General features: G+C 43.8%; 2 protein-coding genes across 3 annotated transcripts in view; one reads left to right on the forward strand and one right to left on the reverse strand.

Moving 5' to 3' along the window:
• The window catches only part of Gfm2 (G elongation factor mitochondrial 2), a 36,909-nt gene extending 35,760 nt beyond the window's left edge, over positions 1–1,149 (forward strand). The window contains exon 21 of the mRNA XM_021208189.1: positions 266–1,149. Within this exon, the coding sequence (XP_021063848.1) occupies positions 266–403 (138 nt within the window). The 3' untranslated portion in view covers positions 404–1,149. The remainder of the gene's footprint in view (positions 1–265) is intronic.
• Positions 1,038–22,548, reverse strand: part of Hexb (hexosaminidase subunit beta) — a 22,440-nt gene continuing 929 nt past the window's right edge. Inside the window, exons 2-14 of one of the 2 annotated variants that reach the window (XM_021208195.2) lie at positions 19,284–19,429; positions 16,355–16,420; positions 14,500–14,546; positions 14,155–14,265; positions 10,998–11,099; positions 8,414–8,543; positions 6,703–6,883; positions 5,913–5,999; positions 4,061–4,133; positions 2,584–2,758; positions 1,762–1,852; positions 1,505–1,609; positions 1,038–1,298 (exon numbers count right to left, since the gene is read on the reverse strand). In XM_021208195.2, coding sequence (XP_021063854.1) covers positions 1,253–1,298; positions 1,505–1,609; positions 1,762–1,852; positions 2,584–2,758; positions 4,061–4,133; positions 5,913–5,999; positions 6,703–6,883; positions 8,414–8,543; positions 10,998–11,099; positions 14,155–14,265; positions 14,500–14,546; positions 16,355–16,420; positions 19,284–19,429 — 1,360 coding nt within the window. In that variant the 3' untranslated portion in view covers positions 1,038–1,252. The remainder of the gene's footprint in view (positions 1,299–1,504; positions 1,610–1,761; positions 1,853–2,583; positions 2,759–4,060; positions 4,134–5,912; positions 6,000–6,702; positions 6,884–8,413; positions 8,544–10,997; positions 11,100–14,154; positions 14,266–14,499; positions 14,547–16,354; positions 16,421–19,283; positions 19,430–22,548) is intronic. The other variant, XM_029543895.1, reaches the window with a different exon arrangement.

Below are 22,548 nucleotides of genomic sequence, written 5' to 3' on the forward strand. Positions count from 1 at the left end.
CAGGGCCAGCATCATTCTCTTCCCCACCCAGGCACTTCTGCCCCTAGGAGAGACATGAGGGCACTGACAGACAGAGTCAAGATAAGAAATGTTCCAGGACAGCCAGGGCTACACAGAGAAACCGTGTCTCGAAAAACCAAAAAAAAAGAAAGAAAGAAAGAAAGAAAGAAAGAAAGAAAGAAAGAAAGAAAGAAAGAAAGAAAGAAAGAAAGAAATGTAAGGCGTAAATTAAGTGCAGTAACAAACTGATTTTTTTTTAAATTAGGGATATTCAACTGTGCTTCGAACTCTGACATCTGGCTCAGCTACTTTTGCCTTAGAACTGTCTACTTATCAAGCCATGAGTCCTCAAGACCAGAGTGCTCTACTCAACCAGAGAAGTGGCTTGGCCCGTGTGCTGTAGGTCCTTGGAAATGGGGGAAAGCTGGGACACTTGCCTGCTTTATTCCTGGCAAGAATGCTGTTCTATTAACTGGCTGGTAAATTGCTGCTTCGGTGTGGAAAGAACTTGACAAGACCTAGCAGAATGGCCTTGGAGCTATCATTCTAATTCTGTTGGGCATACTTTGCTATAATGCACCACAGCTGGGCCCTGGTTGTCTCTGCCATCTCTGATGCTGTGATAAAATAACCTGGCCAGGACAGCTTAGAAATGGGTTTCTTTTCTCAGCAGGAAGCAAGGCAATGAGCTCTCGAAGTCCACCTAGTGATGAACTTCCTGAAGCAAGGCTACACTGCCTAAACCTCCCCAAACAGCACCACCCCCTGGGAGCAAGGGTCCAGAAGCCTGGGCCTGTGAGGAGCGTACCTTATTTAGACACTTTTGAGTGTTTTGCCTACATGATGTATGCCTGGTGGCTGTGGAGGTCATTGCATCCCCCTGGAGCTGGAATTATGGTGTGGTTATGAAGATCCAGAAACTGAACTCAGGTCCTCTGCAAGAGTGATCTTAAATACTTGAGCCTTCTTTCTAGCTTGACATTTCTCTTTTAAACCATTGCAAGATGACATTATTCACACAGCGCAGCCCTCTGGAATACTGAGTGCTAGTGCAAAGCTTTTCCTTTTATTTTCTTAAGCTGCTCACATAAAAGATTCAGTGTTTGATTCAGGGATAGAAAGATTCAATCAATAAAAAGATGGTTTATTAAAAAAAAAAACAGCCTAACAAATCTTAATTTACATGATTTCAGAATCAACATGATCATAGCTGGAATGTTGTAGACATCTGTCACATCTCTATTTTATTCTCTTAGTTACAGTATCCAGTATAGAGAGGTTGTGCAGCTATTCCACGGCTGTAGACAGACAACACAGAGAGAGAGTTTAGATGGTGGTTTCCCATCTCATGGCACCTTAGCAAATCCCTGCCCTCCCCACCTTTGCAATGATTTAATATTCTAATTTAAGCTATTAACTCCTTTAAGATGGCAGTTATACTGAAATATATCTTCCAGGGGCTAGTGACACTGAATGTAAGAGCTCCTGGAAGGAGGTGTCTCACCTGACCATTCTGCAGCGGTGCACGGCCAGTCGTTTGTAGGCATTTTCTAGGTCAGTGATAATTTTAGGGCTCCAGAGTCTCTCACCAACAGCACTTGCCCGAGGCCTGAAATTTAAAACATGCGGCTTCCAAAGCAGTTTAGACTTTGTTTTTTTTCTTAAGTCACCTGCATAAGGAGATTAAGAGCTCTCCTGCTTACACGGAGAATAAAAGCCAAGGCATCCTTCAAGCCAGCTGGCCCCACTTTAATTCCTTACCATAATCTTGGAGTAAGGTTAGTTGCATCCACAAATTCTCCCCATAGGCAGGCCTCTCCACCAATAACAAGTTGTTTCTGCTTCTCAGAGCCTGCATGACAGTGGTTAAGAGAGAAAGGTTAAGCTGTACAGCCCTGGTTTCCTTTCTAGAGTCATCCCTCTACCGCTCTGTACCCTCCTGTAGGCAGCAGAGCCTTGATCCTACCCTAGCTCAGTGCTCTTCAACATAATGGAGGATTGTGGTGAGCTTGGGGTACAGGTACTTTTCCTAGGTAAACACAAACTCGTTTGGACACTACATTCAACCCCTCTCCGCTTTTCCTATTAGTGATGTTTGAGAAAATACAAGTTGGAATATTAGCTTCATTTTAATGGGCTTACCACTATACTTATCTTTGATTTATATTCCTTGGTATTTCGTAACAAAACAAAAGAGTATCTAAGAACAATTTTTTCTAATTATTTTTTGATCCTGAAAATGCTTTCTAGAGAAAGTCATAGTTTCTAGTGGATCAATATTTTTGAAACTTTTAATCATATAATCATTTTTTAAAAGACTGAAATACAAAAACTATATAAAATAGAATTGCTAGTAAAGGAACCAAAACCTTACTTAGGTGTTAAATGCAACATAGGTGTCTTTCAAAGTTAATGCACTTAAACATCTCAGATACAAAAAGCAGCTCCATGGAAACGGGGGACAGAATCTAAGAGTCTGCTACGTATTTCACTCTGACTACACGTTGTCCCCCTCAGGACAGTGGAGCAGTATCCAGATTAGATTTAGGACAGTGGGAGTTACATGGTGTTTGCTTTGCTTACCTTCAAAATTAAGGGGTTCAACTTTGTAGTAGTTTTTCCAGTCTTGCCCATAGCTGATCAGGTCTAAGTACCAAGGAGCAGAAAGGATGGCAGGGAAGCCGGATCCTGTGACTTGCGTTAGCTCATATAAATAATGTTCACTCTTCCACACTTCAACTACTGTGCCCGGCTGAAGCTATTAGAGGTACAGATTGCAATCACAATATTAGGTCTAGTAAATACAATCTTATAGATAGGTTCATGGGATTGTGATTAGTAAACATAAATTTCTAAGATCTTAGAAAAATCACACATCCTTTTTTCTTGATCAGTGCCATGTGCTATTCAAATTAACCTTCAAAGTTGGATATTTAGCTTTTGTCTATAGCTAATATGTACACCTCAAACCTATTTCTACCACAGCAATATTCTACTTAACTTGGAACCATGAGACGGTCACCAGCCCCCTAGAAAGGTAACAGTGGCAGCTGGGCTTGTAAGAAATAATTTTGTCAGAAAAAATATTTCTTAAAAGTATATATTGATTTACCTAGTTATTGTGTATATAGCACTCTGCCTGCGGGTAAGCCTGCACTTTAGAAGAGGGTGTCAGATCTCATTACAGATGGTTGTGAGCCACCATGTGGTTGCTGGGAATTGAACTCAGGACCTCTGGAAAAACAGTCAGTGCTCTTAACCACTGAGCCAGCTCTCCAGTCCTGATTTTTACATATTTTAAAACCATTTTAACACTGTTTTTAAAAAGCTCATTTGTTGTGTTTTGCTCTTAAAAGCCAAAAGGAACTTAATTCAGATTACTTCAACTTGTGAGACAACAGGAGTTGGGGAAAGAAGGGAGATGGAAACAGCGAGTTGTCTATAGTACTGATGGAGTTTCGTACCTGCATAGTATAAAGTGTGCATACTACGTGTGCAGGGGTACGGGTGCCGTCTTGCTCTGATCACCTGATTCCCTTGAGAAAGGCTCTAACTGAATCTGAGCTATGCTGGAGGCTAGCAAGTCCCAGAAACCCTCTTGCCCCAGTGTCTGGTGGTGTCTGGCTTTTAGGCACACACTAGGTCATGCTCTGTTCTTGACAACGTATGTATATGATGCACACTGATTAGTTTCCGCCTTGACTCTCCCTCAGTCCCTTAGGCTGGCTGATGGCTGACGAGTTTTAGTTCCGTCTGAGTCTGAGCGCTGCACTAGTACTGTCTACGGAGCCAGGGAGGATCACCAGGAGGTGCATAACTGAAGTATTGGTTCCACTCCTTGAGTAGCATTAGTTCAGCAAATAGTAGCAAATAGTTGAGCAGTGAACAGTGAGCCCTTCCACCCTGCCTCTGTCCGTCCATCTGTCCTGACTGCTGACAGAACATTCAACTCTGAAAGCGAGTGCTAGGGCTCACAGTCAGGTCCTCAGGCTGACACAGCAAATAGCCCTCCCACTGAGCCATCACTCCAGGCCTGAGATGGAGTCTTCACAGTTCTTACCTCCACCTTATCATCAAAAACTTCTTGCCAAACAATAGAGTTCTTCTTTAAGGATGAAATAATTTCCAAAATCCTAACATTGAAAAAATGGACAGTTATTTAGGATCATAAAGTTAACACTCTTAAAACAGGTGTGTTTTCTACCAAGAACATGCAATGTTGCGAGGTACCATATCCAAGTAGTATAAGGCTATATAGAACCATCTATGTTGTGTAGTCCAGGCAGCATAGAAAGGTAGGTAAAGGGAAAGGGACATGGAAGGTGGAAAAAGTTCTTCAACCTCAAGACAACTTGAGAGAGTATGTCTTGCTGATTAGACTGAAACTGCACACACAAAGTTAACTCCCTTACAACACTACAGGCTTAAAGCACCACAGGCAGGAGTTACCCATCAGTGCTCCATGGATACATGTCATACCCTCGTGCATAGAAGACTTAGTTTTACATTTTGATCCACATTTCTGTCTTCCTCACATGTAAGCTTCCCTTAGGTCTTACAGTTCACCTCTTCAAACAATGTGGCAGAGTTCTCCAGTCACCTCCATGGCCACCACCGAGTGAGAGAGACACTCACTCTGCTCAGGTGCAGCTGCCCTTCCTTCTGATTAAGCTCAGACTGTCTCAGGATGATCTGTGAAACCCAGCCGCACGTGACTAGAGGTCCCTCAGGGAGCGCCTCAGGGTGCACAGCCCCAGCATTGAGCTCCCTTCCCTAAGTTTGTGACACATCTTAATAGAGCGGTGCTTCTCAACCTCCCTAAGGCTTCAAACCCTTTATTATAGGTTCCTCATGTCGTGGGGACCCCAACTATCAAGTTATTATTGTTGTTACTGTGATTAGCCATAATGTAAGTATCTGGTATTTCCAGTGGTCTTAAAGGGGTCACTACCAACAGGTTGAGAACTACTGGCATAGAAGAACCAAGCAAAGCTGGGTAGCAACTCACATAGCTCACGCTTTGGAACCTAGCACAGTAGAGCTAAGTCCTGCTTTCTGAAATAGGAGAAGTGGTTCAAACTCGCATAAAACTGTTCCAACAGAACTCTCATAATCTCTTGGCTTTCCAAAGGTTTCTTGGAAGAAAGGAAACTGTCACCTAGTCTTGTCATGTCACATCAGTAAACATTCTGCTGTTAGCTGGCACAGATTGCAGTTAGTCAATAACAAACAGTTGAAAGGGAAAGAAACAATATCATACAAAAGCTTAATAGGAACAGTGTGAACTCTTGAGCATCTGTGCAGAGTAGAGCCTAGGAAACCACAGCTTGCAGCCCGCTTTTCTCTGGCTAAGCTAAGAATGGGCTTTAAAATCTGCAGTGCTTTCTTTTTAAAAAAGATTTGCAACTCCACAAGGCCCATGGCACTTAAGGGTGGTCTGGTCCCTATGGGAAAATGTGCTGATCCCCAGCAGAACAGCACTGTCCACCAAACTTTCGGGAAGTGCTCTGTCTATATTTTCTAAGGAGGCAGCCACCACTTGAGTACCAATGCCCTGGCTGTGGAAGGCTGGAAATGCAGCTGCAGCTAGCTGCCTTCAATTCTGATCACTACCAACAGGCATGGACAGCAATGGTAAGGAGCAAAGGAGCGGCTCTAGGCCTTGTAGGACAGAGGGAATGGGTTCTAGCGCCTGGATGGTGTGGAAGACGAAGGGCCGCCAGGGCTCAGAGCTGAGTTCTCCCTCTATTTCAGTAGTTACTGCAAAATGCTCACCATTATAAAGAGAACAGGGCCCAGCGCTGCCTCCTTTAGTGGGCGTTCGTGGCTCCACTTTTGTAAGGGGTGGAGAAGATGAGAAAGTAAAGCAGAGAGCTAAGGCCCAGGGATGGTTAGGCTTTCAGACGACTTACTTTTTAATATAAAAGGATTCTAGTCTTCTAAAATCGCTGCCAAAGCCCTTTTTCTTCATGAAGCTTTGGATGTTTGGGTTTGATGCCCTTAAATAAAACAGGGACTGAAATGTTAGAAACATTTGGATGTGCTCAGTTGAAGCAGCATGCATCTCTATCATCAGTCATACAAACTGTAAGATATTCACAGGGGGTCTGAATCTTCTAACGCCAATATTCTTTCCAGAAATGATTTTCCATTTTAAAAAAAAAAAAAAAAAAAAGCAAAGGCCCACCCTCCACCCCAGGCCCTTACAAAGCTGAGAACTCTTACTTGAAAATCTGTCCCTACTTAGTCGTTACCCTTCCACCAAAACTCATCTCATCCCTGCCTGGTCTTTTAGGTTTTTTTGAGACAATCATGCTATAGCCATATTATAGCCCAGGTTGACCTTGAATTCGCAATACTCCATATTCATCCTCTTGAGCACAGGGAATCGAGATGTACCTAGCATTGGTTATAGATTCTTTTATTCTTTTTTTTTTTTCTTGAGTCAGTGTCTTACTCTATAGCTCAGGCTGGCCCTTGACCTTGCTATAGGCAGGAGTCAATGTGCCCAGCTTCTATTTGATTCTTCTTCCCTAAGCCTTACCTTGTTACACCTCTCAAATGCACATTTTTTTTAAATAATTAAATCCTTACAAGGAGAGATTTTCTTTCACCCCAAATTATCCCTTTTTAATGTAGATCCTGTATATTGATACTTTAAGAACAAAAACTGAAAAAAATAAAGGTCTAGAGTTACCATACCAACATTGAAATTCCACTTCATCTCCTCCCAAGTGGATGAACTGATCTGGAAACACACTGCTGATTTCTTTGAAAAATGTGTCAAAGAATGCATACGTTGTGTTTACACTTGGGTCTACAGGTCCAAACATTTGAGTTTTAATTTTTTGATTGTAACATGGAGTTAGAAGGTTTTTCTGTCCTAGAAGAAAGTGCAAAGATTTATTTTTATAAGGATATTAATCACAGAGACCTGAATTTGCACATCTTTATGCTATTGATGGTCCTCCCCTTACAATGGTATTGAATCCCAATAAACCTCTAAGCAAGGTGAAAATATCAATAGTCAAAAATGCATTTGACACACTAACCCAACAAGTGTAGCTCAGCTACACAACACACTGTGACATCTTTGTTTGTGTGTGCTGGGTCCTAGGGCTCCTTAAGGACTATGTCTACCCAATCATAGTATTAACTTGGGAACGATCAATATTCAAAGCATGGTTTCTATTGACTATGGCCTACTCTGATATCATTATAACAGGAAACACTGCAAACCTTGCGCATCTGGACATTATATTGGTGACACTATAGAAATTTTACAGAGGGAAGACAACCACATGTACCAGTATTCACCGAGTTTCTCCCCAGGAAGACAAGAGTTGCTTCCTCAGCTCCCCTTTGCTGGCTTTAACAGACTTTGAGGGTTTATCCCCTTCAGATATCAGTGACTCTCCAACTTTTTCTTGAGCTTCAGTGCATAGTTCATATTCTCTGCTCAATACAAATAGAAACTATAGCTGCCTTTTAATATGATCTAACAAAACAAACACTCTCTCATTTCCGAGTTCTGTGGCTCCTGAGTCGGTGGTTGCTGAGTCCCCTGCATGTGTCTCCAGAATGTCTCTGGTTCTGCTCATTGCTTTTCAAACCCATTTCACCCTCCCAGTGTAGGATACCCCACCCCCCCCCCACCCCGGTGTCTTTCCAATCTGTTGCTTTCACAAAGGTTTTCCCCAGGTGGGAGCCAAACCACGTTACTTCTCTACACAGATGTTTACACTGGTTTCCAGGGCATGCTGCCAAAGCCCACTGCTGTCACAGGAGCCCCAGCAATGCCTTTCCAATTCAGTTCCCATTGTTTTCCATGTCTACCCTGATATTACTATGTACTTAACAGTTATAAATTGTCAAGCTGCGTCCCGTGCTGTATACTTTCTATTGGTTATTTGATGCTCAGAAATGTTAGCCCTATTTTATAGATGGGGAAACTGGAGGTGAAGTGTTAACTTGCCCAAGGTTCACTCTCCAAATGACAAAAGCAGGATGCACATACGAACAGGCTGGCGCCAGAGCTCACATTTGTAATCACCACCTATGGCAGCTCCTAGAATTTGGTCCACGCTGTTCCCGCTCATACTCTCTCTGCATGCCTTTCCTCACGCTGTTCCCACTGCTAGAACTGTCAGCACATCCTATGCTCTCCCCAAAGCTGGTCAGTCAATAACCTGGAATTAATAAGTCATCATGTTCTGCTTATGCTCTGGTGTTCTGCCTCAGCCACCTTTGATACTTGAGGCAGAACCTAGACAGTGATTGTGAAGGGACACAAAATACTTCACCCCATCTGAAGCATTTGAACTACCGCTGCACAAACAACAGTTAACAACAAAACCACCTAACTGTTAAGAGACAGAGGCCCCCTTTTCAACCTGTAAAACAAACTCCTTACCTTTGCCCCAAGACTGTGTATGGCCAGGGGTATCAAATTCTGGTATGACTCGAATCCCTCGGAGCCGGGCATACTCAAGCACCATACGGACATCGTTTGGTGTATAGACATGAGACAAAGAGTAGCTTCCCTGTAATATTCAAGTTAAGATGTGCAAGATGGATTTGGTCCTGGGAACTGTAAACAATTCTGTTGGACTTTGCTGGCCAGTTTTTCTATTATCATCAAGTATAAAACAGTGGATGACTAGTGGTTTCAGAATAGAAATCAATAGAAATGATTTTCTAGAAACAGAAGTGAATTTCTGCCCGTTGAATTCAGGATTCACTGATGGGACTCTCAGTGCCTCCCTGCTTCAAGAACTTCCACTGTTACTTTCAACTTTGTGGAAACAGCAAAACAAGTGAAATGTTTGCCTCCAAAGCGAAACCTTGGAAAACACTGCCATTGTCAAGTTTAGAGTCAAAACTACTCACCCATTATTATAAATCGCAGATTCTTCTCTTTCAAGCTCTTTAATTACAATCACCTAAAAACCCATCCACCCCCCCCAAACAAGAACTTAATTGTGTTTAAATATTAGCTCAATCTCGCTGTGTCACTTGAAGATTAGTGCTCCATACTTGTTGTAAAAATGATAAAGGTCCATTGAAAGATAAGGTTTAGCACATGTCTCATAATTCAGGTTCTGGTTGTAGAAATCATCTTGACCTTCGAACCCCAAGTCAATATATAGTTAATTGATACTGTGGAATGTAGCCAGCCAAACCAAGACAGCACAGAGAGACAGGGTTCTTCAATAACAATAATTTACAATAAGAAAAGAGAATTCATGTTAGCATTCACAATGCATGGATCTTATATGTTCCAATGCAAATGAGTAAAATGTTTTTTTTTTTTAAGGGAGGAAAAGATACTTGGCTAAATATGAGCATTGAAGGCCATCTAGGTGAAGCCAAGCTTTTGCACAAGTGAGATAAGACTGGGGTTTGATTCAGAATAATAGGCAGAGGGATGGGTAGAGCTGTCATGGACTGACGGTTGGAGCTGCGTACTGAGCCAATGGAACTGTTCTGCCCCTCTGTTTGAAAGTGCACTTGAAAGGTGAAAAGTGTCAGTGGCCCACCACCAAAGCATTTCAGCCTCTAGTGGTCGCATCCTCAGAGCTGGAACTGTGTCCATAGACAAGAGTCCGGACAAGGCATGTAGCTTCTCTCGATGTCAGCTGGAATTCTCTACTACAGGGAGATTCAACTGAGACCCAGGGGTGAGCTCCCCAGCTCCCCTGCTCTAGAACAGTCCATCTGAACACAACAGATACCCTCAGCACGAGGGAGGAGGCGGGGGTCAAGGTCATCCTCAGCTACGTGGCAAGTTCAAGGCCAGCCTGAGGAAGAGGAGACACTGGCTCTTCTTTTGTTTATTGAGAAGTCTCTCTGTGTAGTCCTGGCTGTCTGGAACCTACTGTGTAGACCAGGCCTGCCTCAAACTTATTGCCTCTGTCTCCCTAAAGGCATGTACCACCACACCGGGCCTGAGAACCCTGTCTTAACAAGAAAAAAAATCTCCAAAATATCTTACTTTTTATATGTTTTTAGAGAAAAAAAAAAAGATCATTTACATGTTTCCAAACCTATTTAAAATAAATATCCTACTATGCAGCTGAGTGTCTTTTTTTTTGTTTTTTAAGATTTATTTATTTATTATATGTAAGTACAGTGTAGCTGTCTTCAGACACTCCAGAAGAGGGCGTCAGATCTTGTTACGGATGGTTATGAGCCACCATGTGGTTGCTGGGATTTGAACTCCGGACCTTCGGACGAGCAGTCGGGTGCTCTTACCCACTGAGCCATCTCACCAGTCCCCCAGTGTCTTTTTTTTTTTTAAAGATTTATTTATTATTGTATGTAAGTATGTTGTAGATGTCTTTTAGACACACCAGAAGAGGGCGCCAGATCCTGTCACAGACAGTTGTGAGCCACCATGTGGTTGCTGGGATTTGAACTCCGGACCTTCGGACGAGCAGTCGGGTGCTCTTACCCACTGAGCCATCTCACCAGTCCCCCAGTGTCTTTTTTTTTTTTAAAGATTTATTTATTATTGTATGTAAGTATGTTGTAGATGTCTTTTAGACACACCAGAAGAGGGCGCCAGATCCTGTCACAGACAGTTGTGAGCCACCATGTGGTTGCTGGGATTTGAACTCAGTCCAGTGCTCTTAACCACTGAGCCATCTCTCCAGCCTGCAGCTGAATGTCTTAACTAATGTTATTCATGAACTGCTCAGGTCTTCTACACTAAGCTTTTAAACTATGTTTGCTGCTCCCAGAGGTTATGTTTATATAACATTTACAGTAATAATCTTATTACTTAGTACTTAACAATTACAAAAAGATTTCTGGAAATAAAATGCTAAGCAGCAAGCTAAAAAAAATATTTTAAACCATAAATACCTAACTGTTACACTTTGATTCCATTTATTTAAAAAAAAAAAAAAAACAAACAAACCACTGAAGCTACGATCTTCTGGTGAAGCTATGCTGAAGATGTTTGTGTACAGACAACCACGGCATGAGTTACTCACCTTATTGCTTAGCTCAGGAAAAGTGGTACTCTGATATGGGAAAGACTGGTCGTCCACTATGTGCCAGTGAAGAACATTAAACTTGTTAAAAGCCATGGCATCCTGCAAGCAAACATGGGGAGAATTCTGTACCACAGAAGAAAACAGTACGTATTCATCTGTCTACACTGGGGCTGCTTCCAATCAGTGCTGCTGCTTTTTTTTTTTTTTTTTTTTCTGTACTTTCTTTTAGCAAAGAAACAATGAAGAGAAAGTATCAATGCTTCTTTCATATGTAGCCAACATCTCTACTAGAGCCCTCCCCAGAGCATATACATTGTATACAGGAAGCTGAGATATTGCTGAATTGGAGAGCAAGCTTATGACTTGATCATTATGTCAGGGAGCCAGGAATAGAGGCTGAAGAGGCCGAGACTGTCTTAGGAAGAAGAGTGCAGGAGAAACAAGGCACTTATGGGAATATAAAGCTTACAGTTCCCATGTATATGAAAGGTGATAACCCTGGGAGGTGAAGTTCACTCTAGGCTCGATACAGGTCAAGCAAATGCCTGCAGAAAAACTAGGCATCCCCATGTACTGAATGTAATATATACCAGGGAGGAATAAACTGTCTTGGAGCTGACCTTAATGAAATTCTCTGACCTATCTCCCCTGATAGTAGGTCCTACGACCCTACTTATTCCAGAGGGGACCTGTCCTGTACCCCAAGGGAGGGATGCTGCACAGTGAGAGGATGCAGAAGCCGCAGGACTTCCGGGCTTTGCTCAGACCCTTCCTGTCTAGTCACATTTCCTGTCGCACCATGTCTATGCAGTGAAGACTCACATACCCCAAAGGACAAGTTCAGGGTTTCTACATCCCTGGACACAGGGGGTTCCTGGAGCATGGCATGCCCAGAGAGGGCTAAGAGCCCAGTCTCCAAATCCCAACCCTAAGGACTTCCTCACCTGTGGCCCTTACAGTGTCCTTTATAATGGGCTGATAGATGTGTTTCTCTAAGTTCTGCAGCCACTCAAGGAAATGAACTGAACTTGACTGGGGGTCATGAGAACCCTGATTTGTAGATGTATAGCACAAGCATAGGTAAGTCTTCAGCTTCTGGAATCTGACACTATCTCCAGGTGGACAACATTTACTGGTTTGAGGGCACCCCATTGTTGGTGGGGGGTGGAGGATCTTTACGTCTTTGAAAGCCACAGATGAACTGGGAGTGAGAACAAAGGGTCAACACAGTCTCTCCTGGCCCACAGCAGCAACTGGATCCAACGCATGATATAGACAGAGAGACATAGGGAAAGATGTATACATCTATGTTCACATAAATAAACTGAACACACACATGGGTATGTTCCCCAGGGTCTGTAAGGTCGGGACATACCTTTGTTGGAATAACCGCCTGACCCTCACAGCCCAAATATTGACCAATAAAAGGGTTCCTTTTTAAAAAGCCTGAATCTAAACTGAGACAGGGCAACATAAACCTGGGACATCATGGTTCCAAAAGAACAGAGGCTAGGGAATGCACCTCAAAAGGATAAATGACGGGTTTCTGATGGTCATCATAGGACCAACTTGACAATTATATATATAGGGTGGTAACAGATTATAATCTGTCAAGCAAAATGATAATCTAGACTGATAAAATAATGCATATGCAAGTGGGAGAGGGACGTTCTGCCTTCCCATGGGAGATAATTTACCAAATGCTGAAGGCGACGGAAGCAGGGACACCACCGCGTGGTGACCGATCAGAGCGGCAACCCTCTGACTAGGCAAGGACAGCGGTGGGTGAAACTGAGGATGAACTATGGCAATTCTTACATAGTCTCACCATTTCTCCCACAGGGTGCTTAAAAGCACAAAATACCCTAAAAATAACTTGACAGTAGAGAACATTGCAGACAACACCTCAGCCATCAGGGGTGTATATTACCCGTAGTGAGACAGCGGGCCAACTGATACTGTCTGAGGACACAGCCCACTTCTGCTTTATTCTTGCCAGGGAAACAGGAGCTCATGTGGGAAACAGATGAGCTAAGACATGTTCTAAAAGTAACTGGGCTTTTAAAATATCATGATCCTTCAAAATGAGGAAAGAGAGCAGCCCAGGCTGGAAGTCAATGAGGAAATGGGACAAGGAAGTTCAACACAGGCCCTAGGTGGCCATGCTCCACCAGCCGTGGAATCTGCATTGCCAGTAGACAGAGGGCACATGGCATTAGCTTCCTGCTCCTGATAACTGCGTGGAAGCTATTTTAAGATGCATTCTTTCCTTTTAATAGGAGATGCAAGCTAATATTTGAGTAACCTACTGCAGGTGCCCATCAGATGTTATAATAGGGAGATTCAGGCAAAGAAACGCTTTAAGTAAATTGAGAAAGTATTTAAAATTTTTAAATCATAAGCTTCAAATTCATATATCTATAATTTTTATATTCATATATTCCTTATATTCATATTCAAATATTCATAAATTTTATTCATGTATTCTTGGTTTCAGAATATATGAAAGTTCTTTGTAGTCTTCTAAAAAGCTTAGGCAGCTTATAGAGGTAGCAAGTGGTTAGTGAGACAAACCAATGAAAAGACCCCAGGGAAAGGCAGTTATAATCAACCTTCCCATCCCTCCATCCCAGGGTCCCATATTCTCTTTGGGACATTTCCAAAGGAAAAACCCTTTTCTCTGTCACCTTAAAAACTCTAGCCATTTATTCCAGGCTATGTCGAGAGCCGTGGTCTGGGTAATGAGAACGGGCACACGTGTCCATGGGAGCATTAAAGTTGCCTATCTATCTCACTGAACATAGGGCTTGCTGGTAACCCCATGGCCCAGGGGCCTGAGAGCACCCTAGGCTACATGCCAAGACCCCGGCTTCAACAAACAAACAAACAAAAACAACAAACAAACAAACATTCTCTTAGCAGTCTTGGCCAATTCATGTTGTCTGTGATGCAAAGGCAGCACCAGGGAGAGCCACTCAGGCATGGTTCTATTTCACCAAGGGACACTGTTATCAGGGAGGGCTTCAGGTCACCCAGTGCTTAGACTTAGGGCAAGAAAAACGAGTTTTTCCAGTCTTCTAAGATGGCACAAGAAACATAAAGAAAGTAACCATTGGGGCAGAGGAGCAAGGGACCCGATAAAGCAATCACCTACCAGAGTTTTTAAAATTGTCTTCACAGGCAGGAAGTGTCTGGATGTATCAATTAAAATTCCTCTGTGAGGGAATCTTGGAGAATCAGCTATACTGGATTCATTGATGGTGAACTAGGAGGCAAGATAAAATTTTTATTTATTCTTTTTGAATGTTTTTCTCCTCAAGTTCAACAAAGACTACAACCATCTACAAGCATTGCATAAAAACGTAGGACCCAAAAGCGCATGCACTTTATAAGATAACTCTATTGGGAAAAGAAACTTTCAGAAGGACAGCTCGGTAGGCTGCATTCTAACATCAGGGCCTATCCAGCCAGCCTCAGCAAGACACAAAGGAATACTTACAGTCCCGAAAGAGTCTTGGTAAACTAACTGGCTAAACGTCTCTAAACCTGGGGGAAGTAAAAGACATTGTGTTATTTACAAGATAAAAAATGGAAATAAAAGTAGTGTCCATACAGATTCACAACCACAGGAGGAATAGTTTACAAAGCAAGCACTGCACCCACACTTTCTAAAATGTAGCACTCCTGTGACCCCTAATGCTCTTCTAACATAGCAATGCCACGGTTTCTATATCCAGTGAATAAGTGCACCTGATCTCCTCATACCAGTCCCCTCTACTTTATTTATATGCTTAAGACAAACGCCTCTTGATGAACTATTAACTCCCTAATAAGTGAAAAGCAGTCAAAGAAAAAATGTTTATGCTAAAGGACTGGTTATTTCAGGAAGTACCTAAATTGGCTGGCAGGGGCCCTTGCCTTTATTCCCAACATTTGAGAGGCAGAGGCAGGTGATAGAGCTCTGAGTTCAAGGCCAGCCTGGTCTACAGAGTGAGCTCCAAGACAACCAGGGCTACAGAGAAATTCTGTCTCGAAAACAAACAAACAAACAAAAAAAATCAGATAACTCTGATCCTATGGATGCCAAGGTTGTGTGGCTCCAGGGCACAGTGAGTCCTCCCAGTCTTCAGTCCTCCCAGGCAGTCCTCCCAATCCTCTCCGTCCTCCCTGGCAAGGCTGCCCTCACTCCATTTGCCCCACTCAGACACAAGCATGTGGCCCCAGGAGCAGCCAGTCCCAACAAGGTCCCAAGACATGAATGTGAGGGGCAACAGGGCTCCGGAATGTGGTTCACTGAAACCCTCTGTCTCGAGAGTGAGCAGGTATATTCTTATGCAGCGGTTTCTCAAACTCTCTCAGGAGTCACCCAGGTTACTTTCTGGGGTGGGGAAAGAGGTTGCAGCACATTTCCATTCCCTTCTGCTCCTATAAACCTGCCGATGTTTCTAAATCCATAGGCATAGAATATTGGAGAAGACGGGTACTTGCTCCTGAAGGAGGTAAGAAGGACTAGGTTGAGCCCGAACCAAAGCTGAACTAACTGGAGCTACTGAGAGCTCTGTAATATTACAGGCCAGGATTGGAACACACACCAAGAATGGAGCCATGGGAGGAGCTTTGAAAGCACTTATGAGGAAACTCCAAGAAAACAAGACGGGAGTCTGTGACCCCAGTTTCTTCAAAAACAAAGAATTATTCTTGGGATGTGCTTCTGTGACTCTCCTGGGCATAGCAGAGAGGAGTGCGGTTAGTTCACTACAACTGGCTATTTTTATGTACGTCAATGGAAACATGCTGCTGCCTGCCACCCTGCTTACGTGATTCCTCACATAACCCTCAGATAACCTGTCTGATGCTCTGAATAAACACCTAGCAACAATAGTTTGAAAAGGTCAGACGAGGAACTAAGACGAACGAGTAAAGAAGAAAAGGCAGTGCCTGGCAGGGGTGGAGTGGCCGGGAGGCAGAGGCAAGAGGATTCTGAGTTGGAGGCCAGCCTGTTCTACACAGCGAGTTCCAGGCCAGCCAGGTCCACAGAAAGAAACCCTGTCTTGAAAAACCAACCCCCAGGCCTCCCCCTCAAAAAACAAACCCCCCTGAGTACCGAAGGCCTCCTGTTTCAGAGCTGGCTGTTCTGAGAAGACGAGGGCGGGGCCTGGCGTGAACAGCTCCTCAGCTGCCTGGCCTATGGCCCGGGGACTCACTTAAGTGAGACAAACGTCGCTGGGGTTCAGCTTGGGGCAGCATTTGGCGGAAGGGATCTAAGCTAGTTCTTCCCAGTTTTGCTGTGCTTGATGTTACAAAGCAACACCTAATATTCCACTGCAGAGACAATGAAACTGCACAGAACTTACCACGTAATGCTCCCCAAACTCTGTTGGCCTTGAGGAGAGCTACTGGTTCTTGTACGAGTAGAGAATCTGTGGGATAAGGTTAGTGAACTTTTGTTAATCCCAGAATGATACACAATTTATTTTCTACACTTTTTTGTTTGATTTTTTTCGTGACAGGGTTTCTCTATGTATCTCTAGCTGTCCTGGAACTCACTCTGTAGACCAGGCTGGCCTCGAACTCAGAAATCCACCTGCCTCTGCCTCCCAAGTGCTGGGATTAAAGGCGTGCGCCGCCGCCACCACCACCACCACCTGGCTATTTTCTACACTTTTACTGTTTCTTTTTCTTTCTTTCTTTCTTTCTTTCTTTCTTTCTTTCTTTCTTTCTTTCTTTCTTTCTTTCTTTCTTTCTTTCTTTCTAACTGACTTTTTTTTTAAGATTTATTTATTTTATTTACATGAGTACACTGTTGCTGTCTTCAGACACACATGGGAAGAGAGCATCAGATCCCATTACAGATGGTTGTGAGTCACTATGTGGTTGCTGGGAATTGAACTCAGGACATCTGGAAGAGCAGTCAGTGCTCTTAACTACTGAGCCATCTCTCCAGCCCCCTCCTGTAGGTATTTTCACATACCTTTTTCTCTTTCCTCTGGCATGCCTCGTGTAGATTCCTTCAACTCAAAATGCCCCAGCCTGAACCCCCAGGCCCTGCCTCACACCTCTTCACCTTCTCAGACCTGAAATACAGTCTTCAGTACCCAGTCTTTACTTAAACTTCCCACTTCCCCCAAGGCCGGCGAGATCACTGTACTCTTGTTCTCATCCGACCTACTTCCCCTTCCCCGGATGTCATCTTAAATCTGCTCTAAGACTTGCTTTTAATCCAGCTTCGCCTCGCTCAAGAAGTCCCTATCTATCAAGAATGGGACTCCACACAGACGCGGTGGGAGGGGAGGAATGGGCCTGTAATCCCAGCACTTAGAAGATAGAGGCATGAGGACCAGAAGTTGAAAGCCACCCTGGGCTAAACAGGAACACTTGTCTCAAAACAAAAATACCTATAAGAGTATACTGTTCTAGTTGACTGGGCCAAAAAGGGCCTTATCCCTCAGTCTTTGGAATCATCCTCTGCCTAAGTCTGACCTAAGTAAATTTGGTCTTAGTGCGTGCAGCCTGGTGCAGGCTAGCCATGGGGGCGGGGATGGGGGGAGGAGAGAGAAGAGAGAGAAAGAGAGAGAGAGAGAGAGAGAGAGAGAGAGAGAGAGAGGAGAGAAAGGAGAGAAAGGGGAAAGAAAGGGGAGAGAGAGGAGAGAAAGGGGAGAGAGAGGAGAGAAAGGGGAGAGGGAGGGAGAGGGGGGGAGAGAGAGAGAGAGAGAGAGAGAGAGAGAGAGAGAGAGAGAGCACAGAAGGTACAGACAGTAACATCTACAGGTGCCCAAGTGCAGACTTCGCTACAGCTAGAGCCCTGGAGGCTGCAGTTAATGACTTAGTACCATGTCATCTGGACATCTGGAGCGAGTCACCGCCTTCTACTACCTCCAGACTGCTGCCAGAAGGCAGATGGCTGCAGGCAGGGAAAAGATGGGTGTCACTCATGTGACACACTCAGCCGACAGTATTGTACCAGAACAGCCTTTTCAGTCTGATGACCTCAGCGCTGAGTGAGTGAAATGTCGGACTCGGAACCGGAACCGGAACCGTTTTGCTACTTGGAGTGCAATTGAAGCAGGCCTCCTTTTTCCCCCACAATAGATGAGTTCTGTCTGCTAATATTAAAAAGGACCCTGACTAAACTCATCCCATATCCACTATAAAAAAGTATACGGCAGTAGTATATAAACAGGACCCTGAACACATCCAACCATATAGAGTAGTTAGAAGGTTTACCGGCTAAGTACTCAGACATGTAGCTATAGAATTCTAATTTCAAAACGAGATTCTTAGGTTTGGCAGTGACTCTGCTAGTGTGTACTGGAAGATGGCTTGGACTTTACAACCACCTCCTTCTGTATGTGTCTGCACTGTGGGTATCACTGCTTTAGAGAGTATCCACAGAGAAACCAGTATCTAAATTACATCTCAGTCATTCCTAGAGATGTTCACCCAGTTCTGTTTATTAGTTCTTTTCCTGGGCACCGACATACATAGTTGTGCAATTAAAAGAACTACGATGGGGCTGGCGAGATGGCTCAACGGGTAAGAACACTGACTGCTCTTCCAAAGGTCCTGAGTTCAAATCCCAGCAACCACATGGTGGCTCACAACCACCCACAATGAGATCTGACGCCCTCTTCTGGTACGTCTGAAGACAGCTACAGTGTACTTACATATAATAAATAAATAAATAAATCTTTAAAAAAAAAAAAAAAAAAGAGCTACAATGGTCTCTATGTGTGAGTTCTGGGCTGTTGATGTGTAAATGGAGCCTCTCCCTCTATAACCTCCTTCCTTGGCCCGACTCAGCAGCTTGGAAGTCCGTGTCTGATAAACTTCCATCTGCTCAGCTGGTCCTCTGCCAATGGACAGCAAGCTCATTCTGTTTAAGTCAAATGTCTTTGGTATGCGTGGCTACCTCTCTAAAGGAGAACTTGGCTCACTTCTAGTTCTCAGGTTACCCATGTCTTTCTTTTTAATACAGGGGTTGGGGTCTGGATTTTACATTTGGGATGCTGGTGAATTTCCTAAAACTTACCTAAAACACACACACACACACACACACACACACACACACATATTAAAAACACATATATTAACTAAACATTTATATTAATGTTTGTACTCACTCAAAACATTTGCTGCAATAAACAACATACATACGGACACCTGAAATGGCAGTAGTGAATTCTGAGGGCTGGGGTGAAGGACAGGTTAATTCTCCTTCCTTCCATACTTACGACTGAATTTACAAATGTTCTACAATGACTGCGTTTTACAAGAGGTACTTACAGGATTCATCTGAAGACAGGCTCGGGAAGGAATCACACTGTGACTCGAGGTTAATGGAGACCAGAAGCTTCTGCAACTGTGGTTGATCTTGAAATCTAGCAGGGCCATGATGTCTCTTGTAGGAACCAAAAACATAGTTGTAATATCTGTGGGAGAAATCCGTTTAAATAATGAACCAAATAGTACGCATGTGCTAGCGGACATAGAATTCAGCTCTCAGATCTTCTGCCAGTTCAATCTAACCACGCTCTTCCTCAAGACACTCTTGAAACTGTCAGGGCATCCTTCTGAAAACCCTGAGGTCCACACCTTCAGATCAAACTTTCTGAGGATGAAATTCATATATGGGAATTTTGAAAGCTCTTCCACAGTTCACAGGCACAGCACACATATGGGGCACAGACATACACGTATACCAAATACCCATACACATAAAAATGAATATCTTTAAAGTATATATGTGCGTGTGTGTGTGTATTATCATAACTAAAAACTTTAGCTGGGCAGTGGTGGTGAATGTCTTTGATTTGGAGGCAAAGGTAGGTAGATCTCTGAGTTTGAGGCCAGCCTGGTCTACAGAGTGAATTCCAGGAATACACAGAAACCCTGTCTAAATAAATAAATAAATAAATAAGAGAAGAAAAAGAAAGAAAACTTTAGAAATTAGGACTGGTGAGATGGCTCAACGGTTAAGAGCACTGGCTGCTCTTGCGGAGGATCTGGGTTCAATTCCCAGAACCCTCACAATGATTCACAACCAATTATGATTGCCCTTAACAGGCATTGGACACAAATGGAACATAGACACAACCAGTCAAAACCTCCATACACATAAAATCATTTTAGTTGTTACTGTCTTTTGTTTGTCAAGACACAGTTCCCCTGTGCAGCCCTGTCCTGTAACTCATCTGGAGATGAGTCTGGCTCTGAACTAAAAGATCCTCCTGCCTCTCAAGTGCTGGGATCAAAGGCTTTTGCCGCCACCACCCAGCTATAAAAGATTTTTTTTTTTTCTTTTTTTCCGAGACAGGGTAACCCTGTGTAGCCCTGGCTGTCCTGGAACTCACTTTGTAGACCAGGCTGACCTAGAACTCAGAAATCCGCCTGCCTCTGCCTCCCAAGTGCTGGGATTAAAGGTGTGCGCCACCACCGCCCAGCTAAAAGAATATTTTTGAAAATTAAAAAAGTTTAAAAGCTTTTAAAAGTAGCTAGGGGTGTGGCTCCAGTGGTACAGCTTTGGCTTGCGTGTGCAGGGCCCTCCTCGTACTGGGCAGAGTCCGGGTGGGGATAAGTGTCGGGAAGGAACCACTAATTAGCTTTTAAGACCTGAGGTCTGAGTTAGGTGTTAGCTAGCTAGCCTTCCAGGAACCAAAGAAATGAAGCTATCCTTTGAAAACAAGAGCTCCAGGTCTGGTGTGGAGGGCCACACCTTTAATCTCACCACTAAGGAGACAGAAGCTGTTGTGAGTTGGAGGTCATCCTGGTCTACATGATGAGTTTGAGGCCAGCCAAGGGCTACACAATGACATCTGTCTCAAACAAAAGCAAAACCCAAAACAGTGTCTACTGTTCAGTAGTTTTTCCGAGGCCGAGGAAGTAGCCATGCGTCCAACAGCCAAACCATCCCTGCAGAAAGTCGTGTTTGTGATGAGGCCTGGGCTCCTACTGGTCGAAGCCGCTGAACTCTGAACAGCTTGTATGAATGTTCACTACCCGGGGCTCCCTGAATTCTCCTGCATTTCCAGAGACTTCCAACCCTACCATGCTTTCGCGAGAGTCAATCCTAGAATGCTCAGCCAAACGCATTCAAGGGTTAGCCCATCTTTTACAACCAGCTTCAGTTGGTGGCGCACGCCTTTAGTCCCAGCACTTGAGAGGCAGAGGCTGGTGGATTTCTGAGTTTGAGGCCAGCCTCATTTACAGAGTGAGTTCCAGGACAGCCAGGGTTACACAGGGAAACCCTGTCTCGAAAAAAGCAAACAAAAAAACAAAAAACAAACAAACAAAAAAACGCAGCTTCCAAAGAATGCCAGGTGCAATTATTAGCTGCCACACATTAGTTGGACAAATGCTCCAGGTGACAATGACCAGGTCTTATGTTGAGATGGCAAGCCTGTTTTCAAACTACCTCCTAGCTGACTCAAGCCTTTGTCACTTTGTATCCATTAACAAGTAACTCGCCGGCTCAAGCAAGGCAAAAGGAAAATCTGGCTTGCCTGTCAGCTCTAAATCAAGCAAAGAAGTTACTCAGTCCAGTAGCTGGGCTACAATCCCGGATAACCCGATACTACCAGGCACTTTAGTTGTACATTCCTGCCCCCTCTACCTGTGGCCACAAAGCATTCCAACCCATTAGCAATTCAACTCCAATGCTTTTTAGAGCAGGCTTCCAAAATAGGGTGACAATACCCTCTTAGTTGTGCAAATTATAAGCAAAGCATTAGCCTTTTCCGTGGCAGGAGTTGTGGCAGGGAACTCCGCTGTTTCTGCTGCACATCTCAGGGGCCTCTTCCACTGAACCTTCTTCCACAGCAAAGAGCCTAAAACACCCACCCTTAACTTTGTTTTTCATTCCCTGGTCTACTGTTTGGTGTCTTGCAGGCAAAATCAAGTTATAGCTATATGTTCCAGACACAGCTACCACCAAATTACAGTTCCCAGGGGGCAGATCCTTCTGCACAGGTCTCAAATTGAAAAGTGGCCCATTCAAATATCGCCCCAAATACAATCTAGCCTGCAACCAATAAGGTTAGCACAGCCAGCTGTGCTTGGCAAGGGTGCCTACCTACCTATGGCTGGCACTCTGTGCCCAGAGAACGCCTGGCTTGACTATAAAACGTTAAGTGCTAAATGAGGCAAAGGTTTTTAGGAAACCTATCAGAGAGGAAGACAGAGCAACTATTGCCAAGTGTTGGAAAACAAGAAGAAAAGCCGATGTTACCTAAGAGCCACTTGAAAGGCCATTTGGAAAGACTAACATTTGAATACCTAACATTAGGTATGGAACATAGCTCGGAAGGGGGAGGTTCCCCATGAATCTTCAACTTAAGGTTTCCCCACCCCCTTTCCCCAACTACCACCCCAGAGCTCAGAGGTTTAGAACTCTTAACTGCTCTTACAGAGGACCCAGGTTTGGATCTCAGCACCCGCTTTAGGGGCTCACACCAAAATTTCATGCCCCGGGCATCTGCAGGTATCTCTACACATGTGGTACACACACATAAATTCATGCAGGCTCATATACACTAAAAAAAAAAAAAAAAAA

The sequence above is a fragment of the Mus pahari genome, chromosome 11 (assembly GCF_900095145.1).
Source record: "Mus pahari chromosome 11, PAHARI_EIJ_v1.1, whole genome shotgun sequence".
NCBI lineage: Eukaryota > Metazoa > Chordata > Mammalia > Rodentia > Muridae > Mus > Mus pahari.